The sequence below is a fragment of the Choristoneura fumiferana genome, chromosome Z (assembly GCF_025370935.1).
Source record: "Choristoneura fumiferana chromosome Z, NRCan_CFum_1, whole genome shotgun sequence".
Classification (NCBI taxonomy): domain Eukaryota; kingdom Metazoa; phylum Arthropoda; class Insecta; order Lepidoptera; family Tortricidae; genus Choristoneura; species Choristoneura fumiferana.
In genome coordinates, this window is record NC_133472.1 from 11,743,891 (window position 1) to 11,769,419 (window position 25,529).

Below are 25,529 nucleotides of genomic sequence, written 5' to 3' on the forward strand. Positions count from 1 at the left end.
GCTTTCATCTTCGTGGAGTCCTGTTATAAATAAGTGTCGGCGTCGGGATGAATGTTTTTACGGACGATCGGACGTTGTTAGTGTTGTGTGTCGGTGTGATGGGGTGACAAATAAAAATTACCAAGTGCGGGTAGTTTGTGATACGAGTGCCGGTACTATTTGTGATCAAGTGCGGGTAGGTCGAAGGACTCGCGCTGCCAGGCAGACTTGACACCCCCACACTTCAGTCTACTCGTGACCACGGCCACTGTAATGTTGCCGAAACGTCGAGGTAAATATTACTCGTGTGTGTTAGCGTGATAAGTCCTGTGCGTATTTTGACTACCTGTAGATTACTTTTTTAATTATTCAATTCGGACATTCCATTCAAAAGATATTACGAATTTTAAAATATCAATCGAACCAAAAAAATGCATTTAAATAACAACCTTCCTTACGTTGACGCGCCGGGTGTTGTTTTTGGGAAATGGCGCTGCAAAATGTGTGTGAAGTGCCCTCGATTAGAGACCTTTTTAGAGTTCAGTGCCGAAAGGGCTATAAAAACGGGACCCTATTACTAAGACTCCACTGTCTGTATGTATGTCTGTCACTAGGCTGTATCTCATGAACCGTGATAGCTAGACTGTTGAGATTTTCATAGATGATGTATTTTCTGTTGCCGCTATAACAACAAATACTAAAAACGGAATAAAATAAATATTTAAGGGGTGCTCTTTGCAGGCAACAGGTAGTTGCTTGAAATATTCACAGAATATTAATTTGTATTTTAATTCACGTTAATAATAAATAATTAAATTAAAATAGAATAAATATTTGAGGGGGGCTCCCGTACGGCAAACGAGTTTTTTTTGTCCATTATTGCTAACTTCTAATGTTGTATAGGTACGGAACGGAAGTCCGACCCGCACTTGGCCGATTATTTTTATTTTGGCCGTGCGAAGCCGGGGCGGGTCGCTAGTTACTTATATACATAAATATAAATACATATTACACCTCCTAGACCTGAGAACAAACATTCGTTATATTCTTACATATATGCCAGGACCTCAAGCTTCATATTCAGAGGCTGTACTGCCTAACGTTTCTGACGCCCGCGATCGCAATCAAATGACAGATTTTGCATACAAAAACTGTCATTTGATTGCGATCGCGAGCGTCAGAAACGTTACGCAATAACGGTTTCAGGTTCTCTAATCATGGCTATCTGGTTGCCAATGTGACAGAGATTATATTTGTTTGTTTGTTACATTGTCACATTTAAAGTACTCAACCAGTTGTGATGAAATTTGTAGTCTGATACATATAGATGGATATAGGATAGTTTCAATCCAAGAAAATTGTATAGTTCTTACGTGAGTATGACAAACAAATTATTCACAGAAATCTGAGTAAAGATCTAAGTAAAATTAAGATTATCTTAATCAAAATTTATAACATACTAGCGGCTTCGCACGGGCAAATAAAAAAAAAACGGCCAAGTGCGAGGCGGACTCTCGTACGAAGGGTTCCGTACCTCTACAACATTACACATTGGCATAAAATAGCAAAAAAAAACCACGTATGCTGTATGAGAGGCCACCTTAAATAGGTATCTATTTTATTTTAATTTCATTATTTATTTTTCAAGTAAATTTATACAAATAAATATTCTGTGAATATTTTAAGCAACTACCTGTTGCCGTTATTATTTAATATCGTGCAAAAAAAATCACGTTTGTTGTATGGGAGCCCCCCCTTAAACATTTATTTTCTTCTGTTTTTATAGTATTTGTTGTTATAGCGGCAATAGAAATACATCATCTGTGAAACTTTCAACTGTCTACCTTTCACGATTCATGAGATACTGCCTAGTGACAGACAGACAGACGGACAGTGGAGTCTTAGTAATAGGGTCCCGTTTTTATTATCCTTTGGGCACAGAAAGAACTCTAAAAAGGTCTCTAATCAAGGGTACTTCACACACTTTTTTCAGCTCAATTTCCCAAAAACTACACCCGACAGGCACGAAGCCCGCCGCCGCACGGCGCGCTGACGTAGAGTAAATGCATTTTTTGGTTAGATTGATATTTTTAATTTCGTAATATCTTTTGAATGGAATGTCGATTTGAATAATTCAAAAAGTAATCTACAGGTATTGAAACCGTCTTGAATATAAAAATATTTATTTGGATAAGGATTAATACAAAGGTATGGATAACATGGTCTGATTTTAGTCGTCATTTCTGTCAACTTTTAAAATGTAAAAAAGTAGATATAGTGACATAACTACAATAGTTGGACATATAGTATCGCGAAGTTTTTTGTAGATCTTGATTTATTCTTTAATATGGTAAAACATTTTTTTGTTCTATAATCAATAGTTTCTACAGCGCATGCGATGAAAGATGTTTTATGGCAACTTTTTTTACGCTTTGATTTACATTATTGTAGTTTTAGTAGTTTCAGTAGCAAATAGGCAAACATGCATGCAAGCAAGCATATAGGCATACATACATGCATGCAAGCATGCAAACAACAAATCAAGCAACCATAGTCTCAAATGTGCCAAAAATGGTGCAAGCAAGCATGCAAGCTAGCATGCAAGCAAGTATGCACGCCAGAACACAAGCAAGCATGCAAGCAAAGTAAGCATGAAGCAAGCAAGCATGCAAGCCAGCATGCAAGCAAGCATATAGGCAAAAATAAATGCAAGCATGCAAGCCAGAATGCAAGCAAGCATGCAATCAAGCATCTAAGCAAGCTTGCAAATAAGCATGCATTTAAGCATGCAAGCAAGCATATAGGCATACATACATGCATGCAAGCATGCAAGCCAGAATGCATGCAAGCATGCAAACAACAAATCAAGCAACCATAGTCTCAAATGTGCCAAAAATGGTGCAAGCAAGCATGCCAGCAAGCATGCAAGCCAGCATGCAAGCCAGCATGCAAGCAAGCCAGCATGTAAGCAAGCATGCACGCCAAATTGCAAGCAAGCATGCAAACAAAAGATCAAGCAAGCATACTCCCAGAGGTGCGAGCAATAATGCAAGCAAAGCAAGCATGCAAGTTATTTAGTTTAAATATTGATCACTTCACTCGTGTAAATCATTGGAATTGGATACAGGGGTTTTATTGATTTCTGAGATTTTACAAAATTCCCTTGGGAATTCCTGAAAACTATCGTGGTTTTCATTGACGTTGCATTAAAAACAACCACCCCAAATTTCATTCCTCTACATACAAATTTTCATCCAAATCCGTCAAGCCGATTTTGCGTGAAGGACTAACAAACATACTCAATCACTCACAAACTTTTGCATTTATAATATTAGTAGGATTCATGAGGGTAAAAATTAAGGGTTGTATTGTATTAGGTTTGATCTAACACAAAAAAAAACAAACAGAAATGTTGATATCAGTTTTAAAAATTATTTCCTGGCTTTGGCACCAATTTCACCTAATTTGACCAGCAATAATGTAAAAGTGAACAGATATAATAAAAAAAAATTGTGCTATACTTTTATATGTTTCTTACTCTTGCACAATAGAATGAGTGAACTGATTTGGATTAAATTTGACACAAAGATATTTTATAACCCAGATTAACATATTTATATAAGTTAATATGTTATTATAATAATGATACCTACATACAAAACAAAAAAAAACTTAGAACTACAAACTAAAGCATATAAGTTAAACATGTAAGTTATTTGAATCCCGGAAAAGCATTGTTCTTGTGAGACACCGATAAAATAAATATCCGTAGTCACGGGCGAAAATATGGTGCTATATCTTAAAAAACCGGCCACGAGCGTGTCGGACTCGCCCAGGATAGGGTTCCGGAGCCATTACGAAAAAATCAAATAATATTTTTAAGGATTTCGTATTGTGTACGGAATCTACCAAGTTGAGGTACTTATATTTTATACCTGAGGCTACTACGAGTATTTACTCTTAAACTACTAATATAATTCTCAAGCAATCATAGCCGCTATAATTTTCCTTGTTAATTTGATATATTTACTACCATTTCAATTTTTTTCAAATTTTTCCACCCAACAGTTTAGGTTTTAGAGGGGGGGAGGGTGCTCGATTTTAATGAAAATTTGCACTAAAGTTGAATATTTCGAAAACAGATCACTGAGTAGAAACCTTCTTAGCAACTCCCCAATGGTTTTAAAAGACCTATCCAACGATACCCCACACTTTAGGGTTAGTCGAGAAAAAAAAAACACCCCCACTTTACGTGTATGGGAGGTACCCTAAAATTTTTTTTTTACTTTTTTTTATTGTACCACTTTGTCGGCGTGACTGATATGAGATTCATGCCAAATTACAGCTTTCTAGTACTAACGGTATCTGAGCGTACCCGCGGACAGACAGACAGACAGACAGACGGACAGACATGGCGAAACTATAAGGGTTCCTAGTTGACCACGGAACCCTAAAAAAGAAATAACGAACCAATAAAATTTATTAAAATCATAAACACAAAAATATGGTCAAGGAAAGTAGTTTGTTACGAAAATATTGTATAAAAATTTCTTACTAATCTATAATATTATAAATGCGAAAGTGGGTGTGTTTGTTTGTCGGTTACGCTTCCACGTCTGAAGTATTAGACCGATTGCGATGAAATTTTGTTTGAAGATAGTTTGAGACCCTAGGTAGGGTAAACGTAGGGTAGTTTTAATCCCGGAAAATTATATAGTTAGTATGGCGCGGGCAACAGCTAGTTAAGGGGCTACCCGAGGTTTTCATCGATTTTTGACAAGTTTTGAATCGTATCTCCTACTTTTGCACTACAAATAGAATTATAAGTCAAAAACTATCGGTTCTCCAATCTTTTATCTCCATTTTTGTCTACCGGATTTAAAAAAAATGAATACTTAATATTGTATGTTTTTTTTAAACATTAATTCATAGTCAAAATACGCACAGGACTTATCACGCTAACACACACGAGTAATATCTGAAAAAACGCTTATTTCGTGTCTCTATTGACGTGAAAGATCTAACATATACGAAATCTACATATTTGTTTCGTCTTTGTCGTCTCTAAAAACTGGTCGAGGGTTTTCATTTGAAACTAATTAACACAAAAGTTATGGCCAGAAAACCAGTTTTTTGGCCCAAAATTGTTCAACTTTGATGCCAAATATCTCCAAACAATGAACTTTGAAGTAAATATGGGATGCTATACTGCTTAAAGCCGTTGTTGTTAATATAATAAGCTACAAAAAACATTAGAAAACTAAGGAATTCAAATCGAAGGTCATTTGGGCATGGGATGCCCTTAATAATAATTTGAAATTGATCAATGATCACCGTATGTTTGCGCTCGCAACTTAATTATTTAATTAAATAAAATATTTCAAGTGGATGACGCCACTGGGTTGTGAAGGGGTTGTTATTTTTCCGACACCGTTCCTTGTTTGTTATGTTCTTGTTGAGTACATTTACATAATTTACGCATGACATGAATTAGTATGCTTCAACAGATATGCCACCGTATCTTGCGCAGGTAAACATCAGAATTAGAAATGAAGTGTAACGCGGACTGACGGTTGCTCCGATCGAATATGCTTTATTTAACGTTATGACGCAGTTCTGCCTATCACCGCCTCCACATAAATGCAAATTTTCAAATACATCGGATACAGAAGCACTGTAAAGCGTTCAAAAGTTTATTCTAATCTTTAAGAAACTTTTTAACAAAATATGGAACCGACTACAAAAACCTTGAAAATAATTTTCTAGGTAGGTACAGTCGCCAGCACCAATATCTGACACAACAAGCGTGCATAAATATCTGATAAGACTCTATTTCTAGGGCCGGAAGGACGTGTCAGATATTTTTGCACGCTCAACTGTGGCAGATATTAATGCTGGTGACTGTACCTACTAGCTTGAAGTCGGTGCCTCAGCACTAAGGAATGCAAACCGGTTAACCAGTTGCAATACGCCTGTTGTTGCAGATGTTTATGGGCGGTGGTGATCTCTTACCATCAGGAGACCCACTTGCTCGTTTGCCATCCAGACGAATAAAAATAAAAAAAAATCTTTTCAGTGAATCGATAATTTATTAATTGAATAATTAGATCATAGTATTTTTATCAGACTTCAAAAAAAGGAGGAGATTATTGTCTATTTGATTATTTTATTTACAATACTTGATTTAATTGCAAAGACTGTTTATCTATTCTAATATTATAAAGAGGATAGATTTGTATTTTTGTATTTTTGGATGTTTGTTACGAATTAACTCAAAAACTACTAGACCGATTTTAAAAATTCTTTCACAATTAGAATGCAAAATTATTCCAAAGTGCCATATACTATATTTATTAGCAGAAAAATTTGGGTTCCGTACTAAAACATCAATAATGTAACTCAAACTGTAAAAAAAGTTGACATGAAACATCTTTTATCGCATGCGCTGTGGAAACTATTGATGATAGAACAAAATAATGTTCTACGATATTAAAGAATTTATTAATATCTACAAAAAACTTCGCGACACCATATGTCCAACTATTATAGTTATGTACTATAACTACTTTTTTACATTTTAAAAGTTGACTGAAATGTCGACTAAAATCAGACCATGTTATCCTATACCTTTGTATTAATCCTTATCCAAATAAATAATTTTACATTCAAGAGGGTTTCAATACCTGTAGATTACTTTTTAAATTATTCAAATCGGACATTCCATTCAAAAGATTTATGAAATTAAAAATATCAATCTAACCAAAAAATGCATTTACTCTACGTTGACGCGCCCCGGCTTCACTTAGTTATTGGGAAATGGAGCTGAAAAATGTGTGTGAAGTGCCCTTGATTTGAAACTTTTAGAGTTCTGTGCCCAAAGGGCGATAAAAACGGGACCCATACTAAGACTCCACTGTCCGTCTGTCTGTCTGTCAATAAGCTGTATCTCATGAACCGTGATAGTCAGACAGTTGAAGTTTTCACAGATGATTGCCGCTATAACAACAAATACTAAAAACAGAATAAAATAAAAAATTCAGGAGGGCTCCCATACAACAAACGTGTTTTTTTGCCGTTTTTGCTCGATATAATAACGGCAAAAGGTAGTTGCTTGAAATATTCACAGAAAATTTATTTTCATATTCCTTCACGTTAAAAATAAATACTTAATTAAATTAAAATAAAATAAATATTTCAGGGGGCTCCCTTACAGCAAATAAAGTTTTTTTCGCCGTTTTTTGCTAATGTCTAATGTTGTCTAGGTATGGAACCTTTCGTGCAGGAGTCCGACTCTCACTTGGCCGTTTTTTTTAAATTTTGCCCGTGCGAAGCCGGGGCGGGTCGCTAGTTCAATTATAAAAGCAGTAACTATTTTTTAATTTTAAGGAAAGTAAATAAAAATCGCTTATTCATCCGCGCATTAATCGATTTTTAAAATGTCAAGTTTTCCACCATCTCTGCGCTAGTCTTTGCTACTAGAGATTATACACGAGTTTCATTCAAGAAATAACGTCAGATTTTGAAGAAGATTTTTCAAATGACAATTAAATATTGAAATCATGTGAATTTTGGTGAAAAAAGTGATTAGACGTCTAGTTAAAAGACACGAATTATAGATAAATGTGTTATTGATTCGATCCAGTGGGTGTTTGATGAAATCGGTTTGTTTACACTTTCCATAAATTGGATTGGCATAACGTATAGCGTGTGTAGCCGGATTTATGCGGAGATGGGATGTAAAGAAATCTTCGATAGTCCAACTATATTAAAAAAACTGAAACACGTATCATTGAAGTAAGAGTCCCTTTAATCTTAGTAATCACAAGCTTTTAATCTCGCATTTCACATTCGGCATAGTAGGTAGAGGTGGGTGAATGCTCATTAGTAAAGTGCTTAGTTAACTACCATTCACTTGGCTAGACCGTTTTGCCGTAGTATTATGAGAAAAAGATTTATTTCCTGCTCTGACCATTTGTTGGTGAAAAATTCTTTTAACGATTTTACAAGTGTAGAGATTTTTCACAGCTGCGAGTAAAATGCTATAGTTCAATTAATATCATATAAATTTGTTTATTTATTTACGTACCTACTTACAGATGTAGTGAATAATGTTTAGCCGTCGTATTTTGTCAGTAAAGTTCGTATTTATCTTGCTATCTCAACTAGCTTACTGAAGTTTACTGGAGCTAATTGAGAAAGCAAGATAAATACGAACTTACTCGACATTAACAAAAAAGTAAAACCGACTCCAAAAAAATAACTAAAAATGGAACCGACTACAAAACCCTTCAAAATATTTTTCTAGGTACTGTCACCAGCACCAATATCTGACACAACAAGCGTGCATAAATATCTGATACAGGTCAGATATTTTTGCACGCTCCGATGTGGCAGATATTAATGCTGGTGACTGTAAGTACTAGCTCGAAGTCGGTGCCTCAGCACGAGCCAGCAGGAGTGGGACAATAGTCGTCTACCTCTTTTACATACTATGGGTTTCATTCAATTCCTCCTGCTGGTCACCGACTTCGAGCTAGTACGTACACCTAGAAAAATATTTTCACGGGTTTTGTAGTCGGTTCCATTTTTTGTAATTTTTTTATTTTTTTGGAGTCGGTTTTACTTTTTTGTAAAAAAAAATCTTTATTTCTCACTTTTTAGTGATTCGTAGCCAAAGTACATCTCACAACGATTCTATTAAGCCCAAGCACGACTTAGTTGCTTTGTTTAATAACAGAGTTCCGTTGCCTACCTTCTGGCTTCAGCATCATATCAGTTCGAAAGAATCATTAACTTAAACCTTCTTCTTAGTCGCTTATCTAGGTATATTAATCATGATCGTTTATAGACGAGCGAGCATTACTTAGCTTTGATGAGTTCCATTGGTCATCACGGTCTTCTTCATCAGGTCCAGGTTACCAAATGATACTTTCTGAATGTAAATGCTCATCTTAATGCTAAAAATGCCAAAATCGTGCCTATAAAATTTGAGGTTTGCCCTCGATTTCCCTAGGATCCCATCATCAGATCTTGACTTGGTGACAATGGGACCACCTCAGATCAGAAGAATACCCTTTCGATTAAAAAAATAATTTTGAAAATCGGTCCACAATTGACTGAGTAATCGGTGAACATACATAAAAAAAAATACGATGGCAAAACATGATTCAATAGATTTGTATTTTGATACTTGAGTTGAAGTAAACAAAGTGTACGGGAAGCAGACTTTCGACATTTTCTCGATTAGTTATTTATTTATTTATTTATTCACCATAAATTGCATGTTTGTACAATGAGGATCTTATTTTAACCTGCAATCAGTAAATGTCTCAATACAATTTTACCCATTGAGTGTAGCAAAGTTATACAAATGTGAATATATATCTATCAAATATTACTAGTTGAATTTTATAGCTTGTATTATATTTGATATAAGCTCTTGTATGTAATATTATATTATATGTACCTATACTTTCTTTATGAACAAGCCATGTATCACAAAATGGTCAATTGTGCGACAAGGAGGATAGGCGAAGTAAGGCGGATTACGGGACAAATATGGTCAGTCATGATGTCGCCTCTAAACGTGAACGTGACCATCCTTCTTTCGCCTCCTTGACTTTTTATTGGCGCTTGTCGATAACTGAATCAATTGAATTTATCATTGGTGTAGTATAAGGAGATGAATGAACATTTATTGCAAGGAAAAGATAATAATTATTTTGATCCAGAACTACATAGGTAGCTTTTTTATATTATGTAAGACGAGAGAGAGAGAGTGTCACACTTCGTTAAAATGATTAAATCTATTTTGAAGATTAAAGTAAAAAGCTTAGGGGCTGTTTCACCATCCATTGATTAGTGTTAACTGGCGGTTAGGTGTGATGCCGTCTCTATTTGTTACGATGTGATGTTATGATCGAATAGACGGAGACGGCATCACATTTAACCGTCGGTTAACGCTAATTCATTGATGGTGAAACAGCCCCTTACACTTCTAAAATGGATTGAATCATTAACAAGTACTGTAGAAAAAAAGGAAATGTCTACAAAATATTGTAATATTTTATAATTAAACATTAATAATTTGCAAGTTAACAAAATAATAAAATATTTACAATTAATCCTTAATGACACACAGTAAATTAAAATAAATGCGATATTGAAAATGTTCTACAAATTATGTTCAAGTTGTAATTAACCCATTTACAATATTAACTTAATAGTATGTAACTCAAGTTAACCAATTATACCAAATATTAAAATTATATTTACAGTGAATCCTTAGGAAAATTAAAAGAATTCATTCCGTACACAGTGTATAAATTAAAAGAAAATGCGTTAATGTAAAGGCTCCTTCGTTAACACTTACTATGATAATAATTTGGTTGGTTTATAAACCAAAAAATATATGCAAGTAGGTACAATGTGTGTGCGGAAAAGATAAAAATTAATATTAAACAAAAAGGAATGTCTTAAATCTAATTTTAACTATATTTCTGTCGGAAGAACTGTGTAGCTGTGGATGATTTGCTGGAAGTTAGCTTGTGTCTGACAGCTCTGTGTCAGACAAACGGTTTTTAGGACTGGAATTCGGCTGGTGAAGAGGAATTTCGGATAGTACAGGAACTGGGTCTTGGTTACAAGAAAACCGGAACTTAAGGGTAAACTGGAAGTTGAAAAAAAGGAACATAACTGTGACTAAAGTAAAATAAGACACGGAGATAGGGAAATAGGCCACATGGAAAATAACTATTTTACGCCAAACCAATACTAAAAAAGTATAAACTTTACATACCCGTCCATTCCATCCGTTCCATAAACTTATTCGGTACAAAAAACAGGTGATGGTCAAGATCGGTGCAAACTTTATGTAATTTGTATGGGGCGAAAATTCATTAAGATAAAATCACAGGAAACGCCGTGAAATAACAAAAAATAATAAAAGTATTTAAATATTTGCTCGTTTGGTCTTCGAACGCTTTTTTCCCCTCACGTCAAAAGTCCGACCACGAAAAAACAAAAGAATGCTAAAATCAATACTTGTAACTAAAATACTTATTCGAAATACGAAGCTGCCAGTAACAGATTTAGAAGTTAATGTAAAAAAAATAATCAAAAAAACTCGACTGCCTTCAAAAATACTAAAAAGAAGAAAACAAGTTTAGTGGACTATAACTTTGTTAAGTAGCTAACTTAGGGGCTGTATCACCATCTATTGATTAGTGTTAACTGACGGTTAAATGTGATGCCGTCTCCGACTATTCGAACAATACAAAAGAGACTGCATCATATTTAACCGTCAGTTAACACTAATCAATGGATGGTGAAACAGCCCCTTAAAGTTAGCTACTTAACAAAGTTATAGTCCACTAAACTTGTTTTCTTCTTTTTAGTATTTTTGAAGGCAGTCGGGACCCATGAGGTTAGAATTTTTGAGCGTTACGATTTTAATGGGTCCCGACCATTGAACTTTAAGTTAGCTACTTAACAAAGTTCTAGTCCACTAGACTTGTTTTCTTCTTTTTAGTATTTTTTAAGGCAGTCGGGTTTTTTGATTTTTTAAATTTATTGCCTTATTTCACACTATTCTGTGAAAATGGTATATTAAAACAGTTATAACCCATATATATATATATATATATATTTAGAATAACTAATTATTAGCTTTCATTTGATACCTCACTCGATAGGTTTGAATAAAAAACATTTTTTGAAAACTTACAATTTGGCGCCAAAAATCCGCCATTTTGATGTTTAAGAATTTTATGTACCCAGTGTCACTCGCGCCATTAAGACGAATCCAATGACGTATCATTTATCACAATCGGTTCAGCCGTTAAGTAGTTACGAGAGGACATAGGAATAAACATACATATATACTTACATACATACATACGCGTCAAACTCATAACCCTCCTTCTTCGCAGTCGGGTAAAAAGGTTATTATACGGCAGCGTAACGTTAAATATACGTAACATGTTAGTTGTGTGTATTGTGGTAACGCTGCAGTACCTACTAATTTATGATTATACTCATTTAAGACGTTTGGCGGCTGAAATCGCCTTAAATTTATGAATCAAGAAGTATGTTTGCAAACGAATTACAAATTTCCCCTGTTTCATGGTTATTCGATGCGTTTATTGTAGTGTAAATAGTGTAGTCTAATTCTACACACTGCTTATTTTAAAACGAAATACCTGCAAGCTTCAGAGCGGTCGCGGTTAGCCAGCCATCGATTTATAATGCTATATTTTTACATACCTACATCTATGCTTCCTCTATACCTCTGATCTGCCGGGGCCGGGGCAGAGTAACGGGACTTCGCCTGCATTGCTAGCTTAGTACGTGCAGTGAGCTGCACAGCTTCCATTTCCTAGTAGATACCTAAATGTAAATTATGTACATCTTATACGTCTATCGTGTCGTTATCGGCCGCCAGACTGAGGTTAAAACGAATTCTGACATAACTTAAAACTTTAGATGATGCATAGTTCTTATCATTGCGATATCATGTAAGTAGTTAAATAAAGTGGAATGGGTCAATCTTGGGATTAAATGGTCGTTCCGAATATCTTTCAAAAAAGTGTTTTTTTTTCGGAGATAAGCAATATGTTTTACTAGTTTTATTAAGTGTTTTTTCTCAAAAATGACCGTAAAAGTTGACATTATTCTTTACATATCAGAAGGTGAAGTGCATAGTTTACGATCAGCGAAAAATTAAAAAGTTAAAAAGATTGCAGGCGCGCTAGCTCGACAATAATGAATTAGCGCGCCTGCAATCAGTCACATTTTTTTTTAAAGTTAAAAAGGCCATGGAAATGTTGGCACAAGTCGTATACAGCCAAGTCTAATGGCCGGTATCAGATATTTAGTTGGAACTCCGGACTTTTTCTAATGAGTCTGAAATAGCTTGTGGTGTTTTCGGTGGAAAAATACACCTGCAGTTTATTTTTAATGAAAAAAGGCGGGAAAGCATAACAAAAATGTTGGAATAAAATTAAATTTTACAATATATTTTGAGAAAAAGTTTATTCTATTTCAGAATTATTCACCATTTTTGAGAAAAGCTTTATATTAGTCTCGGCTGGAATAGAAATTGCTGGCTTCGTATTAGTTAAACGGACTCGCAAGCTCGTCCGTTTAATACTCATACTCAGCCTGCAATTGCCTACTTCCAGGCCACGACAATAATCTACTATTACTTTTTTAAGTAGATAAGGTATCTCATATTAAATAAGGTATCTATAAAAGAAGCAGAGTAAAATTGGATTGAAATATTATTATAGTGCTTTTAATATCGAGATTTTAAGAAAAAAATATGTAATAGTTTAATAGAAATTAGTGTGAATACTTGTATTCCTAATGGCTATTTACTGTCTCATTTCGTCGAAGTCGGCAGGAAATAATAAGCAATTAAAATGAGCTCCGCAAAGAAATTCAGATTGAATTTGGATTGAATAATGCAGCCGAGGCGTCGGCAGAAACCCGTTACCAGGAACCCATTCGCTTTGTTGTTGCATGGTTCCTATTGCTTTAAAATATCTACGTAATGTTTTCCATGCAAATGTATGTTTGAGTGCTCCAATCATTTCATTAGCAAATCGTCATGGATCTTGATGACTTGTCAAAGCATCAGCAGATTGCCTTGAGACGGCAGTCGATTCAGGGCATACACTCGTATCTGTTGATCGTCTCGCTTGGTTGACGAAAGTGAAAGGTAAGCGATAAACAGCCCTTACACGCCCGTACCAAATCCAGTGACGGCTCTTTGCACCACTCATTCACTGGTCACTCGCTCTTTTGCTATGCTGCTCTCAGAACTGTGGATAATGTGACTGTAAATGAGGTCGTGTCTAATTCTGCGATGGCCTTAGATGTAATGGCTTATAAATATAGGTTATTAACGTTATGTGTTTAATTGATGATCCATGTTTATTATTCTTTATGGACTTATGATTACAGCCACAGGCGATTGTGTCCATGAACTGTATCGTAATATTTTAAGGAACGCTTACATCAAACAAAATTGATTTACACTAATAATAGATAGATTGTTTTAAAACAGCAGGACACAATTTTAAGAATTTCGCCAAGTAGTAGGTACATAAAAGTGGACTTCGTGCTTATGAATAAAAACCTACCAGTGGATGTTCATCAGGGTTAAAAAACTGCGAGTCGAAATCTTGCACTGAGCGTTCCGTACGTTAGGTACCTAAGAATATCCAGTGTTAGCATAGCCCCTCTCCAAGGCACAATATACGCACAATTTTTTCAGATGGTTACTGATGTAGGCAGCGTAAAAAATAAGGTTTTCAGACTATTTTCTTATTGATTATGCTATAAGAGCTACTTTCATACCAAATTTCAAGTTCCTAGGACAACTGGAAGTAGAATAAGTATATTTCATGTGCTTTAGCGATATGGCGAGATGGCAGACCGACGACTACCGCTAACTTATCGGTTGCGTTTGCGTTCTCCGAGCTCACCTCTAAGTACGCTTGCGCAACCGCGCAGCAAAGCAACAAGTGTTGTCCGGCCTCAACCTTTCAAATCAATTTCAATTTGTCAAGCGATTATCGTTAGTCCTATAATTTTTTTTGGGTGCTGTACCATAAGGGTGCGAATACAGCCTATTTCTAAGAACAATGGCCACTTGCTGGAAAAAAATAAACTTACAACCATAAACTATGAACCGCCTATAAAAACAGGAAAATAATTTTCAACCAGTTTGAAGTCAGTGCCTCAACCACAAGCCACTAAGAGTTAACTATTTGAGTTAGTTAATTATTTTGTTATTTTTTTCTCGTTTTATAGTGTCACTAGTAGTACTTAATTAAAAGTTAACTGCTCGGCACCTTTTGTAAAAACAAAAGATTGTTTTATCCGATGCAAAGACGTTAATGGTTTAGGATCCTCCTAGTACTTCACCATTCGTTCCACTTCACCATATTAACCTCACCTTTATACCTCCACCCGTTCCTGAGAAAAAGAGTCTTGAAAGACCGTTATAAAATTCAACTCAATTGATAACCTCCTTCTTTTTTTGAAGTCAGTTCAAAGTAAAGTTAAATGATTAACAGTCCCTTTCCCATACAAGAATTGTGTTGGCTGCAACTCTTTGCGTATGAGTCCGACTGGCACTTGGCCAATTTTACTTAGGTACTCGTATCTTGCTCGAAAAATTTTCTGTTTATTTCTAAATTATTTATCGTATAGCTTACAAATTACGCTTCAATTATAGCTTAAAGTAATTGTGTACTTACAATAAGTTTTTAAACGTATCTGTTCACGCTACTGTTTTTTATTAAGTATTTAATTTAGTAAATTGGGACCATTATTTTAACGTAAGACCCTGAATTAGAATTGTACACGTGAGAACATGTGAATATGAAATATATGAATTGCTATACGCCGATTACGGTCAATTACATGAGTCTAATGATTGATATTGAAAGGTTTTCGGCCTTCAGCCTCGCGATCGTGATATGGTTCTATGAGAGGATTCAAGGGGCCTTTAATTACTTTGCCTTCCTACTATTGGTGATGTAATTAGTCTACCATATCGTTGTGTATGTAAATTTTTAATGTAACATGTAGTCGGCAGCAGTTAAGAATTCCTTAATTTGAGAACACAAATTTACTTAGTTCTTTCTTTGTGGTTTTTATCCTCTGAACAAAAGTATGTATTTAAGAGAACCGCAGATCAAACTCTGTGATCGTATTTTCTTTTTTATTTTCTACAAGATGATTGTCCATAGACTGGTGTTCACCTCGTTATTACAGTTACTTCTTGCATAGTCGCTAGTCGTGATGAGGTGTACCATCGGCATCGCCGCAATATTGTGTAAACCCCACCGGCACGAAATAGCGTGTTTTTTTTGTAATTTTACGACAGTAAAGAAAGTTTAGAAAACATTATGGATTTTTTTTGCTTTGTGCCTGTTTTTGCCCAAGGTATACGTTCGTTTGTATGTCGTTATTTCGCACTTAATGGTTTAGGCTATTTTTAAGCAATTGGAAAATTATTCTGAGTTTATCAATTCATGGTGATATTTTTGAGGCGAATTCGGAGTTATAAACCGTAGTGCATCCTACTGTTCCGTAAGTAGGTATTTAGTAGGTTTAGGGGCAGTTTCACCATCCATTGATTACTGTTAACTGGCGGTTAGGTGTGATGCCGTCTCTATTTATTTTGTTCGAATAGACGGAGACGGCATCACATTTAACCGTCGGTTAACGCTAATCAATGGATGGTGAAACAGCCCCTTAGTAGATTTTCGTATACGAGTATGTCTTCGTAAACGCTTGGTGGTTTTGTTGGCAGCCAACACTTAAGTAATTCTTCTAGTAGTTTTTCCCTTTGGGGTCGGCTAATCCCGTTTATTTTATTTTTCTAATCACATACGGATCTTATGGATGGCATACGGATGCTACGAGAAACGGGTCTTTTGGTATACGGATGCTATGAGAAACGGAAGTAAGTTTGTTTAAAAAATATCTAACCATTTGGTATAATGTTTACATTAAACTTCAGGGGCCAATTTGTACTATTTTTTACCATTTGTAAGTGGTATTTTCATCGAAATGATTTAAAAAATCGGCCCGTGGTCGCTTTGTATATAGGATAATAAATAAATAATAAATATCATAGGACACTTGACACCAATTAACCTACTCCCAAACTAAGCAAAGCTTGTACGATGGATACTAGGCAACGGATATACATACTTAATAGATAAATAGGTACATATTAAACATCCAAGACCCGAGTACAAACATTCGTATTATTCATATAAATATCTGCCCCCTGCCGAAAATCGAGCCAGGGGCCTCAAACGTAGTGAGGTTCTCTATTCACTTGGCCATCCGGTCGTCAGGAACACGTTATCTTTGATATAAAATAGACAGTTGAACACCTACGAGAAACGAGCCTTATGGTATACGGACGCTATAAGAAACGGGTCTTTTGGGAATATGGGTATAATGAGAAATAGATCTTTTGGCATATGGATGCTACGAGAAACGGATCCTTTGGTATACGGATGCTATGAGAAACGGAAGTAAGTTTGTTTAAAAAATATCTAACCATTCGGTATAATGTTTACATTGAACTTCAGGGGCCGATTTATACTATTTTTTACCATTTGTAAGTGGTATCTTCATCGATGTGTTTTCAAAAATCGGCCCGTGGTCCCCTTGTATATAGGATAAGGCACTTGTCCCACCGCCGACGATGAGCGAGAAGCGAACAGAGCGAGTAACTGGAAACGAGTGGGCGAGCAGTGAAAAGCGAGTGTTCGAGCACGACGGGCGATTACTCGCTCCACTCGCTCGAGCCTGGCGGCCGCGAAGCTAACAGCGCTGAGCGAGTATCGCTGAGCTAGTTTATAGCTCAGCGACTTTTATAGCTCTTGTCGCTGCGACAAAAGATGTAAAGCGAGTTCTCGCCGGCAGTGTGAACCGCCAGCGATCAACTATTAATATATATGTGGGATCGTTTGAAGGAAACAAACTTTTCGAAATTAAATAAGAAGTTTATTCAAAATTTAAACTAGTGAATACGAAAAAAAAAACAATGAAAACAGAAAAGACAACTTGTGCATAGGCTCACCCGATCGTAACTCAAATCTTAAATCCTTTTCACTCACTCGCTCGTCTCATTCACTCCACAATAAGTCTTCAGTCATTCGGTCGCTCGTTTACATCAAATCATTCAAACAGTAATCCACCCTCATTCCCACATATATGTCTCTTTTACTTACACAGGATCTTCTATCTTTTGTTCGTTTCTTGAGCGAGAAAATAGTCGATAGCCAATCATTTCCTCGCCGGCGGTGAGACAACTGCCTAATAAATAAATATTAAATATCATGGGACACTTGACACCAATTAACCTACTCCCAAACTAAGCAAAGCTTGTACTATGGATACTAGGCAACGGATATACATACTTAATAGATAAATACATATTAAACATCCAAGACCCGAGTACAAACATTCGTATTATTCATATAAATATCTGCCCCTGCCGGAAATCGAGCCAGGGACCTCAAACTTCGTAGTGAGGTTCTCTATTCACTTGGCCATCCGGTCGTCAGGAACACGTTATCTTTGATATAAAATAGACAGTTGAACACAATCTCCTTTTTTTTTAAGTCTGTTAAAAATAAATAGTTTTTATCCGATAAACAGATGGGTGTAGTTTAGCCTTAGATAGAATCTTAATATAGACCAGTATCCGATTTTTTGCGGATCACGTTAGTGGGATAATAAACCGACAAGAGTCCTTTATTTTTGTCGGTTTTAGCAAGTTTCCCTTGTTTCGTTTGGCATAGTATTGTTATTTAATAGAGTTAACTCATTTTAAAATGTTTGCAAAGTGCAAAATACCTCAAGGCATGTGAGCAAAGGTATAATGTTCAAGCAAAATACCTCGAAGTGAATAATCCCGTTAGTATAGGTATCAAGATCGGGTCTAGTTATTGGAAAGTGAGTTGCTTGGAGCGTGGCCGGTGGCCGGCGACCGAGTGCGTGCACTGGCCTGGGTCTTTCTCAAGTGGTAGGAAGAAAAAGCTTTATCCGACGGCAATTGGAAACCTGATTAAGGTACCTATACCATTTTAATTGACAACCTTAGGAAGCCCACTACATTCGAGTCGTACAACGCTTATCTGTACTGCTCCGCTTAAAAGTTTCCAATCAACAGTTCTTTATGATTAATGATTTTGAAAGTGAACGTATTCGAGGACTTCTATAATTTAGGGCAAACAGTTCCGTGTGCACCTATTAGACACCTCCATCTTCGTTATCCAGGCACCCGTATTAACACTTGAACAAAGTTGTTTCGTGACTTGCAGTTCTTTATTTGGCCTTTTGTCCATGTCGCAGTGCTGTAGGTACCGTTGTCAAAGATACAGCTAAGCAAATACAATTTTGGGTTATACAGGCTGTAACATTCATATCGGTCAGTATGGGAAAGTCTGAAACCATGTCATCGATTTTAATAAGAAGATTTTTTTTTAAAAGCATTCATACATTTACAAAAAAAAACTTTTACTCAGTTCGGGAATCGAACCCGGTCAATTTGAAAAATAAAACATACATTATTTCTATTTCGATATGGTAGTGAAGGTCATAAGCAATAAATGTTACTATGAAACACGATATCTAGAATGAATAAAATGCATTGTAGTGTTGTCATATTCTTTAATAATGTAAGTTTTATTTTCAAAACACGCGGGTTCGATTCCCGAGCTGAGTACAAGTTTTTGAAAATGTATGGTTGCAGTTTTTCTTGTTAATAAAATCAATGACATGGTTCCTAAGAACGGATCTTCGTATGTATTATAGTTTCAGACTTTCCCACACTGACCGATATGAATGATACACCCTGTATACCAAACATGTAGTTATATCGTTGTTTAAATACAGTCATAATAAAAAATCGGGCACAGACCCGCGCACTGGGTTTCGTGTCATCTTAAAAATTATATTAAACTTTTATATCAATTGATACATTAAGGGTTTGCTTCACCATCCATTGATTAGTGTTAACTGGTGTGATGCCGTCTCTATTTGTTTTGTTCGAATAGATGGAGACGGCATCACTTTTAACCATCGGTTAACGCTAATCAATGGATGGTGATACAGCCCCTAAGAAAAATTAACACCGACATGGAAAAAATTGCCTATCGCAAAAATTTTCCTAGTGCGAACTTTTTATCACCGATTCCTGTGCAGACAAGGAAAATACAATCGACATTTTTAGGCAAATCACCCCGGGTATCAAAATTATAAACAAAGAATCGCTTCACCTCCTTGGTTGTCCCGTCTTAGATCAATCATTTGAAAACTTCGTCGACGCAAAAATTCAAAATTTTAAAGCATCATCGCACCGTTTGGCCAAAATTTATCTTCATTCAGCCTTTTCAATCATTAAGCATTATCTTTTTGTCCCAAAGTTTACATATTTGGAACCCATTTTTGGAAATAGCCCACTTTAATTTCAAAATTAGATAGTCGTAGAAACACTCACTGTACAGTATTCAATATTCCTTTTGACGATAGATCATGGACCCAGGCTAGCCTACCCATTTGGTTCGGCGGTCTTGGTATCCGTAAAATTGCTTGTGTTGCTCTACCTGCTTTCTTGTCCTCGGTGCATGGTGCTCAAAGCCTTATAGCGAAAATATTAAAAAATCCATTGGATATGGAGGCTGCACACTGCTCCGAGGCCAAGAACGTTTGACCATAACCTGTCCCGACACGGACCCGCCTGCCAATCCCTGCTAGCAGAGGCAATGGGACGAGCGAGCCGCTCTATCAACTAGTACGGAAAAACCTTTTAGATACGTCAACTAGTTCGGCAGACCGTGCTCGTCTCCTTGCGACTGCGGAGTGGGAATCGGGTCTGTGGCTGCAGTCGCTATCGTCTCCAAACATAGGTACTTTTCTAGATAACACCACCTTCCGCCTGGTAGCTAGCTTACGTTTGGGGGCATCAACAAATCAGCCACATCGTTGTCTATGCGGCGCCATGGTGGACATACTGGGTCACCATGGCCTCTCATGTGTCCGGAGCGCTGGTAGGATCTCCCGCCACGCCACTATTAACGATATCATCCGTCGATCCCTTGTCAGTGCGAGAGTGCCGGCTGTCCTCGAGCCCAGCGGGCTGGCCAGGGACTACGGCAAGAGGCCCGACGGAATGTTGCTGGTGCCTTGGAGCATGGGTCGGCCGCTAGTTTGGTATGCTACTTGCGTTGATACCCTGGCACCGTCCCATGTTCCAAGCACCAGCGTCACCGTTGGCGCTGCGGCATCCTCGGCTGAAAGCCTCAAACGCCGCAAATATGCCGCCCTAGGAACCAGCTACATGTTTGCGGCGTTTGGCGTTGAAACCTTGGGGCCATGGACGCGCCTAATAGAGGCCTCGGGCGACCAGAGGGCTGGCCTCTATTTCGCTATACAGCGAGGAATTACGGCGAGCCTTCTGGGCACCTTGCCTATTGACGGCGATTTAGGCCAAAATTTCTACCTATAGTTTCAGTTTTATTATGTTTGTTTTTGTTTATTCTGTTGAAAATAATATTTATATCTACATTTTGCTAAGTGAAATATGAAATTTCTTTGAAAGAATAGTTGTATTTATGGTTGACGAAACCAGTAAATGTCATTCGCATTAACTAGAATTGGAAATCGGTGATTATTATTTCTTTTTAGGGTTCCGTAGTCAACTAGGAGGAACCCTTATAGTTTCGCCATGTCTGTTCGTTGGTCCGTCCGCGGCTAAGCTCAGAGAGCGTTAGTAATAGAAAGCTGTAACTTGGCATGAATATATATATCAGGCACGCCGACAAAGTGGCAAAATAAAAAAGTTGAATAATTTTTTGTGTATAGGCGTATAGTGGGGGTGATTTTTTTTTCTCGACACCCTATAGTCTGGGGTATCGTTGGATAGGTCTTTTAAAAGCCAAAATTCATAACTTGCCAAGAGAAATAGGTGCTTATCGGTTTTGATAATATGTTTTTTGTACGAAAAAGTATCCTTTGATCGCGAAAATTTACTTTAATTATCCTTTTTATATATTTACTGTATTTATTTTTTGATTTCAATAAGTGGTGTGTTAGTGTTTCGTTTGAGGTTGATTTAAATCCATAAGCCATTTTCTTTATAATATTAAGTTCATATTTTTATTGCATTTGTAATGTTGGTAGTTTTTTGAGATGAATACATATTTTTTTGCTCGATTACTCTATTAGGTACAGGGAAAAAGTGGTACGAATAAAAATGTCTTTTACTGTACCAGTCTTGAGTGTGATGTGACCCCACGTCGGTGAATATTGTGTTAAATTTCATTGATGCCATTCTGTATAGCCCTGGCTCCATCTGCTAATGGACAAACGACACAGATCTTTAACACACTTTGCCCTGCTATCACTTACACCAAGATGTGATGCAAATGTAGGCATGTGGGACTCAACTCAAGTGTTCTTCCGTCCCGTTTCGGGCATCTATTGCAAGAGAAAGTAGGCTTTCTTCACATTTGTGACAAAGTTACATTTTCCTATTTCCGAGTAAAAACCATTTTCTTCATATAACGTCGTTGTAAAATGTGTCAACTCTTCTACTTACCCAGGACAACTCTAGCTTAGATCTGCCTCACCTCGAGTCACAATGTAGTTGACAATAGTGTTTGTAAGTATGCATGGTACAGTAGTTACCATATCATGTTAACTACCTAACTCTAGAATTTCAGGTGTCATGTTTGAACTCCTGCAAAAACCACTTTGTAGTTAATATTTGTAACTTCATATAATGAGACTTCCGTGAAGTAGGTACCTATCTAACTACCTTTCAAAAACCTATTCAATTAATTTAGTATCTAATCTTAAAGATAAGAATCTGGTTTCGAAAAAAATGTCGGTGGAACTCATTCAGTTGCTCATTACTTTTTAAAATTGTCCAAGCCGTTTATGACGTAGGTACTTAATTACTTACCTACCAGTAAAACTAGATACCATGATAGCGAAAAAACAGCAGAAATAAAGTGCAGTTAGAATAATGGTACTATGCGTGGTTTCTTGAGATATTTGTCACGTACACGTGCGTATATAGGTGTAGAAAGAGACTTAGGTAACAGGTTAATAGTAATTTGCTAGGGTATTTGTTTGCCAAGCGTATAAATTTGCGACTAATTGCGACAGTAAAGTATCAACTACCCATTTTATTAAGACCCACTGAACGAATGTAAGTAGATGTACTGTAAGCATAGGTCTTAAGCCCGGTCCCCTACTGTAGGTGTGTTGGGAGTACAGAGATGCGCGGACGCAACACTTTCACTCTCGGCGGCGTGGTGCGACAGCAGCGGGCAAGGTGGACCGGCGCAGCGCAGTGCCGCCGCGCCCTCGCCGCTGCTGGCCGCACAGTTCGACTCTCGCGCGAAACGTTACTTCGCTGCCGCCGTCGTTGTCCGCTCCCGCGCCCGATCGATACCCGATGTCAATCGTGTGCTCTGATGCGCATGAGCAACCAAGTTTTTGCTCTGCTGAATATCGAGATCGTGTTATGAAAATCGCTAATTTTAGATCATTCTTTTTCCTGCACGGCGGTCGTCAAAACTGTATCAATGATAAGCCAAACAAACTTTTTGATTATTTATTCGGTTTTAAAAATATGTAATACTTATTACAAGTGAAATCGCGAAGTGTGTTATTAATTGTTGACCTGGGCCTCTTATGGACTCTACAAATGCAGTATACATTTAATCACATAAGGTGTTGTGTAAGCAGTATTTAAGCGGTGTGTATGGCTGAGAATCGAAGTTGATGTCCAAAATCAGTGGCTTGTCGCATAGAGAAAGTCGTAAATTCCGATGTCCAAGTTTCCTTTAGTGTCAATATTTATCGTGAACAGATTTTGTAACTTTCGTTTGAATTGATAATGTAATCTGCGAGTAGCAAACTCGAATTTGCGTGTCATGTTCTGAATGGCATTGAACCTGATTCCTGGTGTAATACAATAACAAACATACCTTCGTAAATAATTTTAACCCTGTCAGCTGCCTGAGCGCCAGAAGTCGGCCAGGGTTGATTTACGGGCGTCTGGTTTGTAGTGTCAAGGTCTCCAAAGATGGACAGTCGACGCGCATGATGCGCACGAGACGCTCTGCTCGAAGCTCTCTGTAAATAAATAATGATCTAATTGTAAATTTTGCTATTTCTGGCTCTGACTGATACGTGATACAGACTAGTTAGTTATTACCACGTACAATAATACATAAAAGTGTTGGAAATACTAGCATCTACTTGACAAACTTTCGATTTATGCGTTTTTGAAGAAATCTTTAGAGGAAACGATCGTACTGCTGTACCACGAACTAGCACCTAGTAGAAATCAGTTGCTATGTGTGTGCACATATTGTGGCCAATAACTGGATTTGAACCAGTCGTGATGGTGAGAGTAAAAACATAAACTTATACATAATACATATGTTGGAAAGTTGATAATATTTGCTTAAATGCTATAAACTAACATTCGCATCAAGTTGTTTACAGACGACACCTGAATAATAATGAGCATTGATTATTAAATGAGTAAAGATGCCTCATTACGATGAAAGTTTTATTCATGATGATAATCTAAATCAGAGAAGAAATAAGCGGAGTTATAGAGTTTACAAAAATGGAATAAATCCGATTGGTTTCTTGGAACCTACCGATGTCTTGCAAGTCCTAGAAGAAAGGGGAACGTCGGTTATTAAACATAATATCAGAAATATTAAACAACGTGGCAATAGATACAAACCGGATTTACCCACAGCTCGAAATGCTTACCCGAACAAGCTTGTTGGTAATATTGAAATAATAGTAGATCAATATCCTCGCTTCAGTTGTTTTGACACGAACAAATATTATGATTTGCGAAACAATAATATTCTACCACTCACATCATGCAAAAGCTTTGATAATTTGACACTGGGTCAGGTGAAAACTAAAAATATCAAAGGAAATATAATAAGAAATGGAATAAGTCTCCAAAATTTACTGGACGAAGAAAACTTAAAGCACTATGTTTCTCCATCGGAAGAGCCTTTACCTGAGACACGAAAGGGCAATGGTAGAAACTCATACTCTGTCGCAGATGCACGGCGTCGTCCCATGCTCAGGCGCTTCTCTCGCGGCACGGCAACGCCGGGCGTCGGGGTTTATCGACAAATCACCAACGACGGAACTACTCGCAAACTAGTAGACGGTACAATTATTACTGATTGTTACTTATTTATTATTGTTAATCAACTAAATATGTACTAAAACTCTCACATTATTATTGTAAATTAACAACACATATATGCATTGTTACAGTTAAAATTAATATAGTAGTTGTTGTTCGTGTGTTTGGCCATGCGACACTACTTCATTGAGACTGACAAGATAACCCGTTTTAACGTGACTATTACCACTTGTGGACAGGTGTAACTCGATATCATAGCATATATGCGTTGTTGTTTGGCAAACTTGGCTGTTGAATGTAGGTAGAGGCATATATCAGCGTTTTATTCCTAATTCCAAGTTTCAGGCGGAAGCGAATATAGGAATGATTTTAATTTTTAATGCTTTGTCCGCTTGGTAAGAAAATCTGCGAAACGTGGAAACGCATCCGTAAATGGAATTCTTGGTAGGTATTGTATAACAAGTTGTAAGAGACGCGGGAACGCCACACTATTGTGCCCATTGTTGCGATAATGTTAAGGCCGAAGAAAAAAAGCTTATTAATTAAGTTACAACTCATTCGTGCCTAAATATAAGCACATTCAACATACGTACCTATTAACATTAACTATCGTTCGTTTGTTAATGTTGACCATTTTGTAATTGATTAGTAGAATACGGTATTTTATGCAACCGTTGCATAATGAGGTTATGAGATTTTAAGAACTAATTTTGTATTTAACGTTTGCATACCTTACTTCCTTTAAGAACGGTTAAATCAGAATAAGTACCAAATAAGTGTTAAAAAGTTAATAACCAGGTAGTTTATAGTATTT

At 36.7% G+C, this 25,529-nt stretch overlaps 1 protein-coding gene across 8 annotated transcripts in view; it reads left to right on the forward strand.

The window, feature by feature from the left end:
* The window catches only part of C3G (C3G guanyl-nucleotide exchange factor), a 70,209-nt gene that overhangs the window by 3,774 nt on the left and 40,906 nt on the right, over positions 1 to 25,529 (forward strand). For 6 of the 8 annotated variants that reach the window (XM_074086510.1, XM_074086519.1, XM_074086529.1 and 3 more), the window contains exon 1: positions 23,656 to 24,736. The exons of 1 other annotated variant lie outside the window; for it this stretch is intronic. In XM_074086510.1, coding sequence (XP_073942611.1) covers positions 24,085 to 24,736 — 652 coding nt within the window. In that variant the 5' untranslated portion in view covers positions 23,656 to 24,084. Of the gene's footprint in view, positions 1 to 237; positions 272 to 23,655; positions 24,737 to 25,529 lie in introns of those variants that run through there. One more of the 8 variants, XM_074086564.1, reaches the window with a different exon arrangement.